Source organism: Nerophis ophidion, linkage group LG16, assembly GCF_033978795.1.
Source record: "Nerophis ophidion isolate RoL-2023_Sa linkage group LG16, RoL_Noph_v1.0, whole genome shotgun sequence".
In the NCBI taxonomy this organism is placed as follows: Eukaryota; Metazoa; Chordata; class Actinopteri; order Syngnathiformes; family Syngnathidae; genus Nerophis; species Nerophis ophidion.
In genome coordinates, this window is record NC_084626.1 from 32,578,848 (window position 1) to 32,598,262 (window position 19,415).

Consider the following 19,415-nt stretch of genomic DNA (forward strand, 5'->3'; position numbering starts at 1 on the left):
GAGCATTTTAATTTGACATGGTTTAATAGGAGTGCACAGCAATGTAACAACATCTATAAATCAGAAAAGATTAAATTCATAAGTAAGTCCATTTTAGGAGCATACATTCCACATAATTCAAGCATACATTTGTCATTGATACATCATTCTGGTGATGTTAGATCTCTGTTAGTATTGGTTTGTTAACTCTACTTAAAAGAGTCATGTATTAATTGAGCAAAAAAAAGTCAGTTTAATGACATAACTGTGTTGAAGTGCTGATGTTCAAAATTCTGGTGTTTGCAACTGGGCCTCGCTGAAAGTGTGATTAGTAGATAATGAGGAAGTGGGACAAAAAGCGGTGTGTGCGAGCTTGGATACAATGTTGAAACCGAGCACCGTTTTTGGTGTGTTAAGTCTGGCAATAAAGTCTACTTTTGTCACCAGTTTTATAAAATTGAAGCCACATAAAATTAGAAAATCAATGTGGAAATGTTGACTTACTTTCACTTTTGATGAACTTGAACACTGATACGCCCAATTTACTATTTTCCATTTGTTTTTTTTTTGTGTATTGTTGCAACAGCCCCTTCATTTTCCTAGTGTGTCTTTCTTCTTTGTTTGGAACATTGCAGAACTCTTTGGGGTTGTAATAAAATACAGGTGCACGTTTAGTTCGTTTAAAAGTTCATTCTCATCTGCTCACAGCTGGAAAACAGGGAAAGTCTCATTCCTCATTGTATAACACTTCATATTGTGTTGGCAGGACACCAGCAGACCTACATGCAATACCATTTCAGATCATCTCTGAGGACTGAGAGCATTTTTCCTTTGTCTGCCTCGAAAGGAGAAAGAAAGAATTGGCGTGTTTATTCTAGCTTTTTGTGCCAGCTAAGCGTTCCACAGAAAACTCCTAAAAATTGTGCAAGGCTTCATTACTCAAATAGACACATGCGCTTTCTTATTTTCATGATTTTGTTATAACTGTTATACCTGTTCCTGAACTTGCTTTAGACCGACTTTTAATCACAAGCATGGTACTTAAATGTATGCCCGTGTTATCCCAATTCTACAAGAATACTTCTCAGCTACAAAAAGAGCTTCAATTAGTTATACACTGAACAAAAATATAAACGCAACACTTTGGTTTTTGCTCATATTTTTCATGAATTTAACTCAAAGATCTAAATTTTACTGTATACTAGGGGTGTAACGGTACACAAAAATTTCGGTTCGGTATGTACCTCGGTTTAGAGGTCAGGGTTCGGTTCATTTTCGGCACAGTGAGAAAAATATAAACATTTTTGGTTATTTATTTGCCAAATTTATAAACAATGGCATAACATACTTATACACACAGGGTCCATTGCCAGGGTTAATGTGGTCAACATGTATAAAATAAAAACTCAATAAGATTAGGCTCAGAATGGTTTCTTAGCAAAACCTTTCTACAAACCCCGTTTCCATATGAAGTGGGAAATTGTGTTAGATGTAAATATAAACAGAATACTATGATTTACAAATCATTTTCAACCCATATTCAGTTAAATATGATACAAAGGCAACATATTTGATGTTCAAACTGATAAAAAATTTTTTTTTTGCAAATAATCATTAACTTTAGAATTTGATGCCAGCAACACATGACAAAAAAGGTGGGAAAGGTGGCAATGAATACTGATAAAGTTGAGAAATGCTCATCAAACACTTATTTGGAAAATTCCACAGGTGTGCAGGCTAATTGGGAACAGATGGGTGCTATGATTGGCTATAAAAGCAGCTTCCATGAAATGCTAAGGATGGGGCGAGGGTCACCAATTTGTAAGCAAATTGTCGAAGAGTTTTAGAACAGCATTTCTCAACGAGCTATTGCAAGGAATTTAGGGATTTCACCATCTACGGTCCATAAAATCATCAAAAGGTTCACAGAATCTGGAGAAATCTCTGCACGTAAGCGATGATATTACGGACCTATGATCCCTCAGACATTACCGCATCAAAAACCGATATCAGTGTGTAAAGGATATCACCACATGGGCTCAGGAACACTTCATAAAACCACTGTCAGTAACTACATTTGGTTACTACATCTGTAAGTGCAAGTTAAAGCTCTGCTATGAAAAGCAAAACCCATTTATCAACAACACCAAGGGACGCTGCCGGCTTCTCTGGGCCCGAGGTCATCTAAGATGGACTGATGAAAAGTGTTCTGTGGTCTGACGAGTCCACATTTCAAATTATATTTGGAAAATGTGGATGTGGTGTCCTCCGGAACAAAGAGGAAAATAACCATCCGGATTGTTATAGGCGCAAAGTTCAAAAGCCAGCATCTGTGATGGTATTGGGGTGTATTAGTGGCCAAGGCATGGGTAACTTACACATCTGTGAAGGCACCATTAATGCTGAATGATCCATACAGGTTTTGGAGCAAGATATGTTGTCATCCAATCAACGTTATCATGGACGCCCCTGCTTATTTCAGCAAGACAATGCCAAGCCACGTGTTATTAAAGCGTGGTTTCGTAGTAAAAGAGTGCGGGTACTTTCCTGGCCCGCCTGCAGTCCAGACCTGTCTCCCATCAAAAATGTATGGCGCATTGTGAAGCGTAAAATAAGACTGCAGAGACCCGGACTGTTGAACGACTGAAGCTCTACATAAAACAAGAATGGGATAGAATTCCACTTTCAAAGCTTCAACAATTAGTTTCCTCAGTTCCCAAACATTTATTGAGTATTGTTAAAAGAAAAGGTGATGTAACACAGTGGTCAACATGCCCTTTCTTAACTACTTTGGCACGTGTTGCAGCCATGAAATTCTAAGTTAATTATTATTTGCAAAAAAAAATAGAATTTATTAGTTTGAACATCAAATATATTGTCTTTGTAGTGCATTCAACTGAATATGGGTTGAAAAGAATTTGCAAATCATTGTATTCTGTTTATTCTTACATCTAACACAATTTCCCAACTCATATGGAAACGGGGTTTGTACATATAAAGTGCTTTTTTTTATTGATTGATTGATTGATTGATTGATTGAGACGGGGACGGCGTGGCGCAGTGGGAGAGTGGCCGTGCGCAACCCGAGGGTCCCTGGTTCAAATCCCACCTAGTACCAACCTTGTCACGTCCGTTGTGTCCTGAGCAAGACACTTCACCCTTGCTCCTGATGGGTGCTGGTTGGCGCCTTGCATGGCAGCTCCCTCCATCAGTGTGTGAATGTGTGTGTGAATGGGTAAATGTGGAAGTAGTGTCAAAGCGCTTTGAGTACCTTGAAGGTAGAAAAAGCGCCATACAAGTACAACCCATTTATTGATTGAGACTTTTATTAGCCTGGCTAACATGGCAGTAAGAGGATATATGGGCTCATTGTTCTTTCACCATATAAGTGGGTCAAAATCTATTTTTTAATGCAATATGGATGTGTTGCTATAAAAACATTTGTTATTGCTTTAGCCCTGCCTGACTCGCCGAGGAGAGGCTGCTTGAATGCGGTGGTGACGCTTCAAATGGGTTAGCATGTGTTATGAGAGAAGCATATGTGTGTGTGTGGCCCTTTAATATGTGACAGCATGTGACGTCAGTGATTGTGTAGGCGAGCGAGGTGAGGGAGCTTAGCCCGAGTGCAGGAGTGGCCGGTGTTTTGTTGGATTGGCTGTATGCAAGACCTCAATAAAGCCACGATTTGCAACTAATCGCCGAACTTTTCATGTACCCCGGAGTCCGGAGCTGTGGAGACCCACTGCCGGGTAGAGTGACGGGTGTTGCCCCCGAGAATACATCGACCCTGAAGGAGTGTCTCCCCTGCGTTGCTCGACTACGGTCTGGGAGCCGGAGGCAGGAGAGGTGCAATACATGTTTGACGTGATGTCAGAAGCATTTGCTGACCAATATCGGCAAACCTCTGTCCTCCATTGTTGCATCGCGCAGCCAAAGTGTTCCCAAACGGGAGATCTTAACGAGGCAGGAGGGTCTTCCAGCTCTGGCTTTTACATGTTGTCCTAGCCCGGTCGCTGCTAGCATGTGTACTCTTTCTGTACACCCCCGTACCGAAACGGTTCAATACAAATACACGTACCGTTACACCCCTACTGTATACTCAAAATACCTATTCCTCTCAAATATTTATCACAATCTGTCTATAATCTGTGTTATTGAGCACTTCTTTACCAATATAATCTGTCCTACCTCACAGGTGTGAGATATCAATATGCTGATTAAACAACATGATTATTGTACAGGTGTGCCTTAGGCTGCCCACAATAAAAGGTCACTCTGCAAATGAGTTTAATCACACAGCACTATGCCACAGTTATCGCAAGTTTTGACGGAGCGTGCTATAGGCCTGCCGACTGCACGAATGTCCGTAAATTGAATGGTCATTTCTCTACCACAAGCCGTCTCCAAAGGTGTTTCAGAGAATTTGACAGTACCTCAAACCGGCTTCACAACCGCAGACCACGTCTATAACCACACCAGCCCAGGACCTCTACACCCACCAGGTGCACCTCCATGATAGTTTCAGACCAGCCACCCGCTTGCTGCAACAATTGGTTTGTAAAACCGAAGAATTTCTGTACAAACTGTGAGAAACTGTCTCAGGGAAGCTGATCTGCATGCTCATCGTCCTCATCGGAGTTTGGCCTGACTGCAGTTTGTCGTGGGCAAATGCTCACATTCGATGGCGTCTGCCATGTTGGAGAGGTGTTACTTCACGGATGAATCACAGTTTTCACTTACAGTGGGGCAAAAAAGTATTTAGTCAGCCACCGATTGTGCAAGTTCTCCCACTTAAAATGACAGAGGTCTGTAATTTTCATCATAGGTACACTTCAACTGTGAGAGACAGAATGTGGAAAAAAAATCCAGTAATTCACATCGTATGAATTTTAAAGAATTTATCAATCAATCAATCAATGTTTATTTATATAGCCCCAAATCACAAATGTCTCAAAGGACTGCACAAATCATTACGACTACAACATCCTCGGAAGAACCCACAAAAGGGCAAGGAAAACTCACACCCAGTGGGCAGGGAGAATTCACATCCAGTGGGATGCCAGTAACAATGCTGACTATGAGAAACCTTGGAGAGGACCTCAAATGTGGGCAACCCCCCCCCCCCCCCCTCTAGGGGACCGAAAGCAATGGATGTCGAGCGGGTCTAACATGATACTGTGAAAGTTCAATCCATAGTGGCTCCAACACAGCCGCGAGAGTTCAGTTCGAAGCGGATCCAAGACAGCAGCAATAGTCCCGTCCACAGGAAACCATCCCAAGCGGAGGCGGATCAGCAGCGTAGAGATGTCCCCAATCGATACAGGCGAGTGGTCCATCCTGGGTCCCGACGAGCGGTCCATCCTGGGTCTCGACTCTGGACAGCCAGTACATTATTTGTACATTATGGTGGAAAATAAGTATTGGTCAACCATTCAAAGCTCTCACTGATGGAAGGAGGTTTTGGCTCAAAATCTCACGATGCATGGCCCCATTCATTCTTTCCTCAACACGGATCAATCGTCCTGTCCCCTTAGCAGAAAAACAGCCCCAAAGCATGATGTTTCCACCCCCATGCTTCACAGTAGGAATGGTGCTCTTGGGATGCAACTCAGTAGTCTTCTTCCTCCAAACACGACGAGTTGAGTTTATACCAAAATGGATACATGGATGATACAGCAGAGGATTGGGAGAATGTCATGTGGTCAGATGAAAACAAAATAGAACTTTTTGGTATAAACTCAACTCGTCGTGTTTGGAGGAAGAAGAATACTGAGTTGCATCCCAAGAACACCACACCTACTGTGAAGCATGGGGGTGGAAACATAATAAGCTAATATCGCCATACTTTTCTGTGCTATCCGGCATGTTTGTTTCTGTGTGGTCACGCTGCGACGTCACAGGATAATGGACGGGTGGATATTACGATGGTTAAAATCAGGCACTTTGAAGCCGTTTTTCGGGATATTGCGTGATGGGTAAAATTTTGAGAAAAACTTCGAAAAATAAAATGAGCCAGTGGGAACTGATTTTTATTGGTTTTAACCCTTCAGAAATTTTGATAATGTTCTCCTTTAAGGCACACCTGTGCAATAATCATGCTGTTAAATCCGCATCTTGATATGGCACACCTGTGAAGTGGGATGGATTATCTTGGCAAAGAAGAAAGGCTCCCTAACACAGATTTAGACAGATTTGTGAACAATTTTTGAGAGAATGAGTCTTTCGTGTACATAGTAAAATGAAATGAGAAATGGCAGCAAAAACAAGAGTGTTTATATTTTTGTTCATTATAGATGACTTGCAAAGTGCTTGGCAATTTGTCTTTTCCTGCTAGCACCGGATTCTGCAGATACACTTTGACTTTCTGCTTATATGAGCTCAGCTCATTTTGGTCCAAGTGTTTAATTATCCCATAAACAAAAGTGTGTATTAGTTATCTGATTAAACAGATTGGAACAGAACATACAAATGGATGACTGATATCCTTGTGGCTATGATGCAACACTAATAACATCAAGTCAGTGTGACATTTTTCTCTTTCTGGATTGTTTCTATTCCTTTGTACATTTCCCACACCTCCAGTGCAAGCTTTTGTGCGTTTTTGTGTACGTGTGTGGCGGTGTTTTGGCGTCCGGGTTTACCCTTCGCTTTGGGATCACCATTGATCAAAAACTTCCTGTGCGTGGTGATTAATTGCTTCCAGCAGCAACTCCAGCCACCCGTATAGCCTCCGCTGTTTCTTCCTTTCAAGTTGACTCCTTCTATACGCAGTCGGGCCTGCCAGACCACAGGTTATCTCATTCATTAATCATCAGTAGTGAGAAGGAAATCGGCAGTGTTAATATGAAAAGAGAAAACAGCAACAGAGAAGTGCTGGAATGACGTATGGAGTGGGACAGTATGTTAAATGTCTTGGAATTGCATCAACCAACATACAACTCTGTGTTTTTCAGATCCCGTTCTCTCTGGTGCAGTTTCCACTTTGGGAATATTTAAAGGTATGTAAGACATTCTGATTCTCGGATCGGGAACCGATATCTGCCTTTTTTTAAACTGATTGCACATCGCCCGATGAACTGCCGAGCCCTGCCAATCTGTGTTGCAGTGTTTACATGCTAAAGATTGTACTCGTGTGAAAGATTCCTTCGAAAGGGATGCAATTTCAGCGAGACACAATTACATTTTCTTATTCCTTGTCAGGCATGAATAGAAGTTGCCAGATCACAGGCCCAAAGTTGATAGCAAGCTGTAACGTATGTCTGAAGTCTAAAGCCGCCTCTAAGATACTAATCGTCATCATCTAATAATGCTAATCATGCTACGTTTCTTCCAAATAGGTTACGTATGCAGATGACACAACTCTGTACAGCACTGCCTCTACTTTAAATGACCTAGAAAATAACTTAAATCAGGACCTCGAGAGAGAGTGTCACGCTGGGTAAAAGATAGTGAACTTGTTGTGAATAAAAACAAAAAAACAAAACTTCATAATTGGATCCAGGTATATGCTTGTTGATGACCCTCAGCTTCATCTTTCAATGTCAGATATACAGTGGGGCAAAACAGTATTTAGTCAGCCATCGATTGTGCAAGTTCTCCCACTTAAAATTATGTCAGAGGTCTGTAATTTTTATCATAGGTACACTTCAACTGTGAGAGACAGAATGTGAAAAAAAAAATCCAGGAATTTACATTGTAGGAATTTTAAAGAAATTATCTGTAAATTATGGTGGCAAAAAAGGATTTGGTCACTTCAAACAAGGAAGATCTCTGGCTCTCACAGACCTGTAACTTCTTCTTTAAGAAGCTCTTCTGTCCTCCACTCGTTACATGTATTAATGGCACCTGTTTGAACTCGTTATTTGTATAAAAGACACCTATCCACAGCTTCAAACAGTCAGACTCCAAACTCCACTATGGACAAGACCAAAGAGCTGTCGAAGGACACCAGGAAAAGAATTGTGGACCTGCACCAGACTGGGAAGAGTGAATCTACAATAGGCAAGCAGCTTGGTGTGAAAAAATTAACTGTGGGAGCAATTATCAGAGAATGGAAGACATACAAGATCACTGATAATATCCCTCGATCTGGGGCTCTACGCAAGATCTCATCCCGTGGGGTCAAAATGATCATGAGAACGGTGAGCAAAAATCTCAGAAGCACAGGGGGGGACCTGGTGAATGACCTGCAGAGAGCTGGGACCAAAGTAACAAAAGTTGCCATCAGTAACACACTACGCCGACAGGGAATCAAATCCTGCAATGCCAGACGTGTCCCCCTGCTTAAGCCGGTGCATGTCCAGGCCCATCTGAAGTTTGCCAGAGAGTACATGGATGATACAGTAGAGGATTGGGAGAATGTCATGTGGTCAGATGAAACCAAAATATAGCTTTTTTGTATAAACTCAACTCGTCGTGTTTGGAGGAAGAAGAATACTCTGTTGCATCCCAAGAACACCATACCTACTGTGAAGCATGGGGGTGGAAACATCATGCTCAGGGGCTGTTTTTCTTTTAAGGGGACAGGACGACTGATCTGTGTTAAGGAAAGAATGAACGGGGCCATGTATTGTGAGATTTTGAGCCAAAACCTCCTTCCATCAGTGAGAGATTTGAAGATGAAACGTGGCTGGGTCTTCCAGCTTGACAATGATCCCAAACACACCGCCCGGGCAACGAAGGAGTGGCTTTGTAAGAAGCATTTGAAAGTCCTGGAGTGGCCTAGCCAGTCTCCAGACCTCAACCCCATAGAAAATCTGTGGAGGGAGTTGAAAGTCCGTGTTGCTCGGCGGCAGGCCCAAAACATCACTGCTCTCGAGAAGATCTGCATAGAGGAATGGGCCAAAATACCAGCTACTGTGTGTGCAAACCTAGTAAAGACCGATAGTAATCGTTTGACCTATGCTATTGCCAACAAAGGCTATATTACAAAGTATTGAGTTGAATTTTTGTTATTGACCAAATACTTATTTTCCACAATAATTTACAAATAAATTCTTTGAAATTCCTACAATGTCAATTCCTGGATATTTTTTCCACAGTATGTCTCTCACAGTTGAAGTCTACCTATGATGAAACTTACAGACCTCTGTCATCATTTTAAGTGGGAGAACTTGCACAATCGGTGGCTGACTAAATACGTTTTTGCCCCACTGTACCTATTGAGCAGATTAAAAAAAGCAAAGCTGCTTGGTGTGCTATTAAACAGTCAACTGTCATGGTTCAATCATGTTGATGGTATTTTAATAAAAATGGGAAGAGGTTTAACCATGGTCAGGAAGTGCTCCACCTACTTGACATCCTCACCAATGGGTCAAGTCATACAGTTCATGGTTTTCTGTCATCTTCATTACTGTCCTATAATATGGTCCACTACGACTAAGTCTGACCTGAACAAACTGCAACTTGTTCAGAACAGAGTAGCTAGACTGGTACCTAAATGTTCTTTGCACACTAATATTTCATGTATGCATTCACGCCTGTCCTGGTTATCTGTGTAACAAAAGATGCATTGTAGTCTCCTTATGTTCTTTAGAACTATCATGTTAGATCAATCACCAGATTACTTTTACAAACAGTTTTTACAATCAACTTCCACACATATTCATGACACTAGGAATGCCAGCAATGGCTATTTGGCATTTCCTGTTCCCAGGACCAATCTCCTCAAACATACAGTCTTGTATATCATTCTGGAATCGGTTGCCATCTCACATTAATCTCTCACAAAGTAAATTATCATTCACGACCGTTTTGAAGAGACCTTCATTTTAATACTGGGTTTAACTATCTTATATTGTACTTTTCCTTTGTATAATGTTTGGTAATGTATGTATTTGTTGTATTTTTATTTTATATGCTCCTTGGCGTCAGATAATGGGGATCCATTCAATAAACTAGTAGCGTTATCACTGGAAGATTCGAGTAAAAAGAATAGCTAAGCATGCTACACAGCTAAACAAAAAAGCTTCAATGTGAAGTAGTGGTGATCGATCCAGATGTCGTTACTATTAATACCTAGTCTAGTATCAGCATATAAATGATACTAAAGTGATTAAAATCAATATTTATCAGTTTATGTTCTAATTGTCACAAAATGGCATACATTTTTGTGGACTTTTTTAACATTGTATAAGAATGTTTTAAGTGAAAAAAGCAATAAATGCAAAACATTTAATACATCATCTGGTTTACAATTGAACCAGCAAATTCTACATTTGGTAAGTTAAGCTTTATACGCAAGTGTTACTGTGTTTACTTTACTTACTTGCAATAAAACATTTTCAGTTCCGTAATCTATCGTTAAAGTATCGGATCAGGATTAAAGGCCAAAAATGCCGGTTTGGACATGCCTATCATTTAGAGTAAAGATCCCTCGTGATTAAAACAGTAGGCTTTAAAGTTGGCATATTTACAGCAGAGCAAATATTCTATAATAGTGGCAGCAAATATAGTTTTATGGATTATTTCACCTGCCATTAACCTACTTACTATTAACTACTTGCAATTTATCATGTCTTTTCTCTTGCTCTATAAAAATGAATAAATCATATCCCTTAATGTGTTTCTCTCACCCATGTCTTAATCCCTCTTTGCCCCCCTTCACCTGCCATTGCATGACTCCGCACACATTAAAAGTATTTTTTTCTTTGAAAAGACTGTGTTTTTGTTGGAGTGACATCATGTCTCAAGGGGCATGAAAGGTGGACAGTTTTAAACATTCCATCAATGTTGGGGGGCTGATGACCCAGCCACGATGCACAATACGCTGCACATCTGTGAGTGTATGCGTGTGTACTAGCATGTTTGTATATATGTCTATCTTTGTTTCTGAATTGGATTTTGGGTATTACAAGTGTCTCTTTGTCCTTTTTCGTCAAAGGCCTTCTCTTTCCAGGCCATCTGGACACTACTGGAATCTCCCATCTTTCTCTTTGACTCACTTCTCCCTCCGTTTTCTGTTTTCTCTCCTCGTTTTTCTTTCACTGTCACCTCTATTTTTTCCCGCCTGCCCCCTTCTTCCTCTCTTCTTTTCTTCTCCTCAGTAGACCTTGTTTGTTCTAATTAGAATTAAAAGTAACCCAGATTTCAGTAAGTAAATGAGAACAAAATAATATTTTTTGCAATTTAATAAGAAATGCCCAAACGTTTCTTTAAAAAGCATTCTTAGGGTGCACTCGCACTACTATGCCAACCTTACCCCACATCAGCAACCCGCAACACAACTTGTGCGGGTGTATTCAGAAACAAATGTGTATAATACAATTTGCACAAGCGTTTCTATTAGGGGTGTGGGAAAAACTCGATTCGAATACGTTGTGCGATTCAGAATCGATTCTCTTTTTTTTTTTTTAAATCGTTTTTTTTTTCTAAATTTTTTTTTTACCAATCCAACAAACCACTACACAGCAATACCATAAAAATGCAATCCAATTCCAAAACCAAACTTGACCCAGCAACACTCAGAACTGCAATAAACAAAGCAATTGAGGAAACACAAACACGACACAGAACAAACCAAAAGTAGTCAAACAAAAATGAATATTATCAACAACAGTATCAATATTAGTTATAATTTCAGCATAGCAGTGATTAAAAATCCCTTATTAACATTATCATTAGACATTTATAAAAATAATAAAAAAGAACAAAATAAGTGGCTTACACTTGCATCACATCTTGTAAGCTTGACAACACACTGTGTCCAATGTTTTCACAAAGATAAAATAAGTCATATTTTTGGTTCGTTTAATATTTAAAACCAATTTACATTATTGCAATCAGTTGATAAAACATTGTCCTTTATAAATATAAAAGCTTTTTTTTTTTAAATCTACTACTTTGCTAGCATGTCAGCAGACTGGGGTAGATCTTGCTGAAATCCTATATATTGGATGAGTACAGAATCGTTTTGAATCGGAAAAATCTCGTTTTTGAATTGAGAATCGCGTTGAATCGGAAAAATCGATATATTATCGAATCGCAACCCCAAGAATTGATATTGAATCGAGTCGTGAGACACCCAAAGATTCACAGCCCTAGTATCTATGATCTGCGAGAAGCAGGAACCCTCTTTTGGCTTTGTTTTTTACACCTGACTTTTACGACATTTCTGCCATGTACGTTGACAGACAGACAACTTAAAACACATGTACGCCTATTCAAAACACATAACACATCTGAATGTGTTATATGAGCTTTAATGTTTAATGTTTTAATGTTGTAAATTTTATGTTTTATGTGTTGTCTACTGTTTTTAATGTAACCTTGCTGGTGCCTTCTAGGCCAGGTCACCCTGGTAGAAGAGATCTTTGATCTCAATGTTTTATTTACCTGGTTAAATAAAGGCTAAGCGAAAAAAATAAAATAGATGAATACACACTCTCGGATTGATGTACAGGCACAAAATTTAGTAGACACGCACTCAAACTGATTAGACACGCACAGATTGACACACAGGTTTGCAAATTATTTTGCTACAATAATACTTATACAGTTTTTGTAGCTTGTTTTGATAAGGTTTTATCATTTTCGTACTTATAATACATTGTGCGAATCTAATTAAATCTAGAATCGTGTTGAATCGACAATCGTTTCTGAATCTAATCGTCACCCCAAGAATCAGAATCAAATCATGAATTGTTGTAAGATTCCCATCCCTAACAACTAATAAGATCAAACGAAACTCAGCAATATTATTTTTGTTCAACTTGGATCCTACAGTATCTGATGAAGTGAGTCCTGTACAGCCTTCACTTCTCAGCAACCATCTTTATTCCAGTATATGCCAGCAGTAGATTCATGGCCTTGGGATCTGTGAGGGCTATTGCTGTTATCTCCCACCATTGCTAAAACAGTCAAGTGTATATTGTATTTAACGGACTTAGTTTTTTTTATTATTATTTTTTTTTTTTTGTCCTGTCCAGTTTTTCAGGCAAATCTTATAGTTGATGTACAAACCCCATTTCCATATGAGTTGGGAAATTGTGTCAAATGTGAATATAAATGAATACAATGATTTGCAAATCACTTTCAACCCATATTCAGTTGAATATGCTACAAAGACAACACATTTGATGTTCAAACTGATAAACTTTTTATTTTTTTTTTGCAAATAATCATTAACTTTTGAATTTGATGCAGGCAACACGTTACAAAGAAGTTGGGAAAAGTGGCATTAAATACTGATAAAGTTGAGGAATGCTAATCAAACACTTATTTGGAACATCCCACAGGTGTGTAGGCTAATTGGGAACAGGTGGGTGCCATGATTGGGTTTAAAAACAGCTCCCCCAAAAATGCTCATTCTTTCACAAGAAAGGATTGGGCGAGGTACACCCCTTTGTCCACAACTGCGTGAGCAAATAGTCAAGCAGTTTAAGAACAACGTTTCTCAAAGGGCAATTGCAAGAAATTTAGGGATTTCAACATCTAAGGTCCATAGTATCATCAAAGGGTTCAGAGAATCTGGAGAAATCACTCCACGTAAGCGGCATGGCCGGAAACCAACATTGAATGACCGTGACCTTCGATCCCTCAGATGGCACTATATCAAAAAACGACATCAATCTCTAAAGGATATCCCCACATGGGCTCATGAACACTTCAGAAAACCACTGTCACTAAAGACAGTTTGTCGTTACATCTGTAAGTGTAAGTTAAAGCTCTACTATGCAAAGCGAAAGCTACTTATCAACAACATTCAGAAATGCCGCCGGCTTCTCTGGGCCCGAGATCATGTAAGATGGACTGATGCAAAGTGGAAAAGTATTCTGTGGTCTGACGAGTCCACATTTCAAATTGTTTTTGGAAATATTCGACATCGTTTCATCCGGACCAAAGGGGAAGCGAACCATCTAGACTGTTATCGACGCAAAGTTCAAAAGCCAGCATCTGTGATGGTATGGGAGTGCATTAGTGCCCAAGGCATGGGTAACTTACACATCTGTGAAGGCACCATTAATGCTGAAAGGTACATGCAGGTTGTGGAACAACATATGCTGCCATTTAAGCGCCGTCTTTTTTATGAACGCCCCTGCTTATTTAACCAAGACAATGCCAAGCCACCTTCAGTACGTGTTACAACAGCGTGGCTTCCTTTAAAAACAGTGTGGGTACTTTCCTGGCCGGCCTGCAGTCCAGACCTGTCTCCCATCGAAAATGTGTGCCGAATTATGAAGCGGAAAATACGACATAAAACAAGAAAAGGAAATAATTCCACTTTTAAAGCTTCAACAATTAGTTTCCTCCGTTCCCAAACGTTTATTTAGTGTTGTTAAATGAAAAGGTGATGTAACACTGTGGTGAACATGCCCTTTCCCAACTACTTTGGCACATGTTGCAGCCATGAAATTCTAAGTTAATTATTATTTTCAAAAAAATAAAGTTTATGAGTTTGAACATCAAATATATTGTCTTTGTAGTGCATTCAACTGAATATGGGTTGAAAAGGATTTGCAAATCATTGTATTCTGTTTATATTTACATCTAACACAGTTTCCCAACTTGTATGGAAACTGTGTTTTTAGACGCCCATATCGGCTGTTCAGATTTACTTTACAAAAGAGAAGTGTAGGATGCTTTTTTTTTTTGCCTTATTTGTACTTGACTTTATTTAATGTATTTATATTGTCTTTTGGTGCAGACGGGCCGGAGCAGAAAGGGATAGAATATTTTTCATTTATTTTATTTCCGGACTTTGAGGCGCAATTAAAATCCTTTTTTTTCTTCTCAAAACTCGACACTGTGCCTTATTCCCTGGTGCACCTAATGTAAGGAATACATTTAGTTGAGCTTATCCACCTCGAAACAATTTTATTTGGTACATGGTGTAATAAGTGAGACCAGTACCAGTCAAACATAAGAGATACGTGTCAGCTGCACTGTTTGATGTGCTTCAACATATGAGTTATTATTATGGTATGTGTATAAGGTAAGACAAATTATCTAGCGTTTTGTTTCGCAATATTATACAAAATCAACTTTTTTTTACCTTCCAGTACTTGCTGATCTGTATTTGGGATCTGAATAAATCCTGAAAAATTACACGCTTCAGCCTTTTTAGTCCGTGTCGACCCCGTAGTCGATAAGCTTCTTCTTTTTTCTCCATCTTCTTATGTGGCATTCATCCTCCGCTGTTGCCATTTGTAACATAGTGAAAAGTTTTTACTTATATCTGTCAGTAGACCCGCCATGAAAGCGCTAAAACATACGGTGTAGTGAGTTTACATTATTCACCCAAGGAATTGTATTTATTAGAGAGTTCCGGTCGGACGGTTTTTCACGGGACACATTTCCGGTGCTGTTGTTTCCGGTTGAGGAGATGCTGCTCCGTTATTGATTTAAGTAAAGTCTGAATGTCATTAAAACAGTTAGCTCCATCTTTTGACACTTGTTCCACTCCCGTCCTTGCACGCTACACCGCTACAACAAAGATGGCGGGGAAAAGACGCTGCCGAAGGATGAGCCACGTAAATAAAACCGCCCCCCGAACGGCGCATCCGGAAGAGACTGTCAGAAAGCGGCTCAAAGATTATCTGTAAAACATAATCTGGCGCAGTCGGAGAGTGGCCGTGCGCAACCCGAGAGTCCCTGGTTCAATCCCCACCTAGTACAAACTTCGTCACGTCCGTTGTGTCCTGAGCAAGACACTTCACGCTTGCTCCTAATGGGTGCTGGTTAGCGCCTTGCATGGCAGCTCCCTCCATCAGTGTGTGAAAGTGTGTGTGAATGGGTAAATGTGGAAGTAGTGTCAAAGCGCTTTGAGTACCTTGAAGGTAGAAAAGCACTATACAAGTACAACCCATTTATCATTTAACATTTTCACCAAGGAACCACCATTACATGTTATGTAGACCAATGGTCCCCAACCTTTTTGTAGCTGCGGACCGGTCAACGCTTGAAAATTTGTCCCACGGACCGGAGGGGATGTTTTTTTTTCCATAAAGAAATACAATCGTGTGCTTACGGACTGTATTGAGATATATATATATATATATATATATATATATATATATATATATATATATACATTAGAGCTGTGAATCTTTGGGTGTTCTACGATTCGATTCAATATCGATTCTTGGGGTCACGATTCGATAATATAACGATTTTTTTCGATTCGATTCTGAATTCAAAAGCGATATTTTTCCGATTCAAAACGATTCTGTATTCATTCAATACATAGGATTTCAGCAGGATCTACCCCAGTCTGCTGACATGCTAGCAGAGTAGTATATTGAAAAAAAAAAAAAACTTTTATAATTATAAAGGACAATGTTTTATCAACTGATTGCAATACTGTGAATTTGTTTTAACTATTAAACGAACCAAAAATATGACTTATTTTATCTTTATGAAAACATTGGACACAGTGTGTTGTCAAGCTTATGAAATGCGATGCAAGTGTAAGCCACTGTGACAATATTGTTCTTTTTTTTATTTTTATAAATGTCTAATGATAATGTCAATGAGGAATTTTTAATCACTGCTATGCTGAAATTATAACTAATATTGATACTGTTGTTGATAATATTCATTTTTGTTTCATTACTTTTGGCTTGTTCTGTGTCGTGTTTGTGTCTTTATTGCAGTTCTGAGTGTTGCTGGGTCAGGTTTGGTTTTGGAATTGGATTGCATTGTTATGTTATTGCTGTGTATTGTTTTGTTGGATTGATTAAAAAAAAAAAAATTTTTTTTTTTAAAAAATCGATTTTTAAAAAATGAGAATCGATTCTGAATCGCACGACGTATTCGATTCGAATCGATTTCTAATCGATTTTTTCCAACACCCCTAATATATATATGCATATATTATGTTTTTATGTTGATTTAAAAAAATATATATATAATGTATATTTATATATACTTTTTATTTATTTATTTTTTTTTTCTTGTGCAGCTTGGTACTAATCGGTTGGGGACCACTGATGTAGACCACAAGGAAGTGTTTTAAATTTAGAAAAATATATATAATAATATGACTCCTTTATTGCGCCCTATAATCTGGTGCGCCTTTATAAAAAAAGATTTAAAAAAAAAACTTTCATCGGCAGTGCGCCTTATAATCCGGTGCGCCTTATGATCTGAAAAATACTGTAGTCACATTTGTGATACACTGCGTTACCCATGAATGTGTTCCATTCATAATGTTTGCCCATCAACACCATATATTGAGCTTTAAACTAAAATGTATACTTTACTATTTGTTTAATAGCAGATGTCAGAATATTTTCCGACCGCAAGCGACGTCTTAATACTGTGATTTTACATCTCTGAATACAGTAATAAATATGCAAACACATATTTGATTTGCACACAAACTCTCATGTGGGAAGTTGTCCAGGTGTGGAGTCTAACCTTGACACGAGGGTTCAAAGGTCAAAGAGTTTGTTTTCCCAGCTTTACCCTTTGATATTTATTCAGCCAAGTGAAGGCAGCGAGAGCGAGCACAAGTGAGGGAAGGAGGAATCCTCCAGCTCGAGGCCTTTTGATGTGGGGAAAAACAAAATTTCCTTTTTAATCTGCCGGCTAATAGACTGCACATGACGCATCCTTAACTTTAACACGGTGTCAAAGTTCTTTGTGTTTGTTGTGTGTGTACTTGTTACACATGCTCAAACGCTTGGGGAACACATGGTCTTTGTGATGGCCACATGTGTGAAATAGGAGGAGATAACATGCAACAGATTAACCTTTCAGAAGTAAAGGTGGGGGGGGGCTGGACTGACAAAGAAAATAGCTGTAATCGCTCCATGCTATGGCTCGATTGCTCTCCCTGACACATAATCATACCTCACAGTGCCCGAGGTGGCCCAGCTGTCCACATGCATTTTGCACAGAGGTTAGCATTGCATTGTGCAAAAAAAAAAAAAACAAGCGTCATGTGATTTTGTTAAAGGCCTACTGAAACCTACTATTACCGACCACGCAGTCTGATAGTTTATATATTAATGATGAAATATTAACATTGCAACACATGCCAATACGGCCGGTTTAGTTTACTAAATTGCAATTTTAAATTTCCTGCCGAGTTTTTTGTTGAAAACGTCGTGGAATGATTAGCTGAGCACCAGTTACAGCTAAAAGTCATCACTTTTCATCGCATAATTACAGTGTAATTTGGACATCTGTGTTGCTGAATCTTTTGCAATTTGTTCAATTAATAATGGAGACTTAAAGAACAATGCTGTTGGTGGAAAGCGGTGTATTGCAGCTGTCTTTAGCACCGAGACACAACCTGTGTTTCTTGGTTTTTAACACAGAGCGGTCAAGCGAACATGTTTCTCTATGTCAACCAGCATGTTTTTGGATGGGAAAATTGTGATATATATCTTACCGGAGACATCATTGGATTATTCGTCCTCCTGCAGTAGCTGTTTAAAAGGCAGCTGTGAGCTTGGCTCCTCGGCTTCTCTCTGAGACACTGCGTCTTCACCGCAGCCATCCGACCTCGAGGTATGTCTTTACAATCTCACTAAAACGCTATTAAAACAATAAGTAGATAAGGGATCTTCCAGAATTATCCTAGTAAATGTGTCTAATTACATCTGAAACGCTCACACTGCTGACGCCCGGAGTGGTCGCTTTTTATTTTATTTTATTTGTATTTTTTTTCTTTCTAGTCCTTCGCTATCAATATCATCATCCACGAATCTTTCATCCTGGCTCAAATTAATGGGGAAATTGTCGTTTTCTCGGTCCGAAAAGCTCTTGCTGCTGGTGGCTCACATTATAAACAATGTGAGGACGTGAGGAGCCCTCACACTTATGACGTCATCATCGGTGACTTCCGGTAAAAGCAAAGCTTTTTTATCAGCACCAAAAGTTGCGAGCTTTATCGTCGATGTTCTCTACTAAATCATTTCAGCAAAAATATTGCAATATCGCGAAATGATCAAGTATGACACACAGAATGGACCTGCTATCCCCGTTTAAATAAGAACATCTCATTTCAGTAGGCCTTTAAAAAGCCCTCAAAGCAAAGTATATTATATGTGTGTTGTTTATTTATTTATTTATTTTTATCATAAATGACTCAGTGCATGTTGAAGTATACTCTCTGAGGAAATTCAACAATGAAGTGAGAATATTAAAAAAAAAATTGGTCACAATTTTTGTTATCGCTGCATCCCTATAAGGAATTGAAACATATTCTCATTTAAAGGCCTACTGAAATGAGATTTTCTTATTTAAACCGGGATAGCAGGTCCATTTTATGTGTCATACTTGATCATTTTGTGATATTGCCATATTTTTGCTGAAAGGATTTTCTAGAGAACATCCACGATAAAGTTCTGGAGAAAAACCGGGGAAAAGCCCTGCCTCTACCGGAAGTCGCAGACGATGACGTCACATGTTGAGGCTCCTCATATATTCACGTTGAATTTAATGGGAGCCTCCAACAAAAACAGCTATTCAGACCAACAAAACGACAA

The 19,415-nt window shown here is 39.2% G+C and overlaps 1 protein-coding gene across 3 annotated transcripts in view; it reads left to right on the forward strand.

Annotated features, from left to right (window-relative positions):
* The window catches only part of slc25a26 (solute carrier family 25 member 26), a 122,440-nt gene that overhangs the window by 66,173 nt on the left and 36,852 nt on the right, over window positions 1–19,415 (forward strand). For all 3 annotated transcript variants that reach the window (XM_061874938.1, XM_061874937.1, XM_061874936.1), the window contains one exon: window positions 6,933–6,977. In XM_061874938.1, coding sequence (XP_061730922.1) covers window positions 6,933–6,977 — 45 coding nt within the window. The remainder of the gene's footprint in view (window positions 1–6,932; window positions 6,978–19,415) is intronic.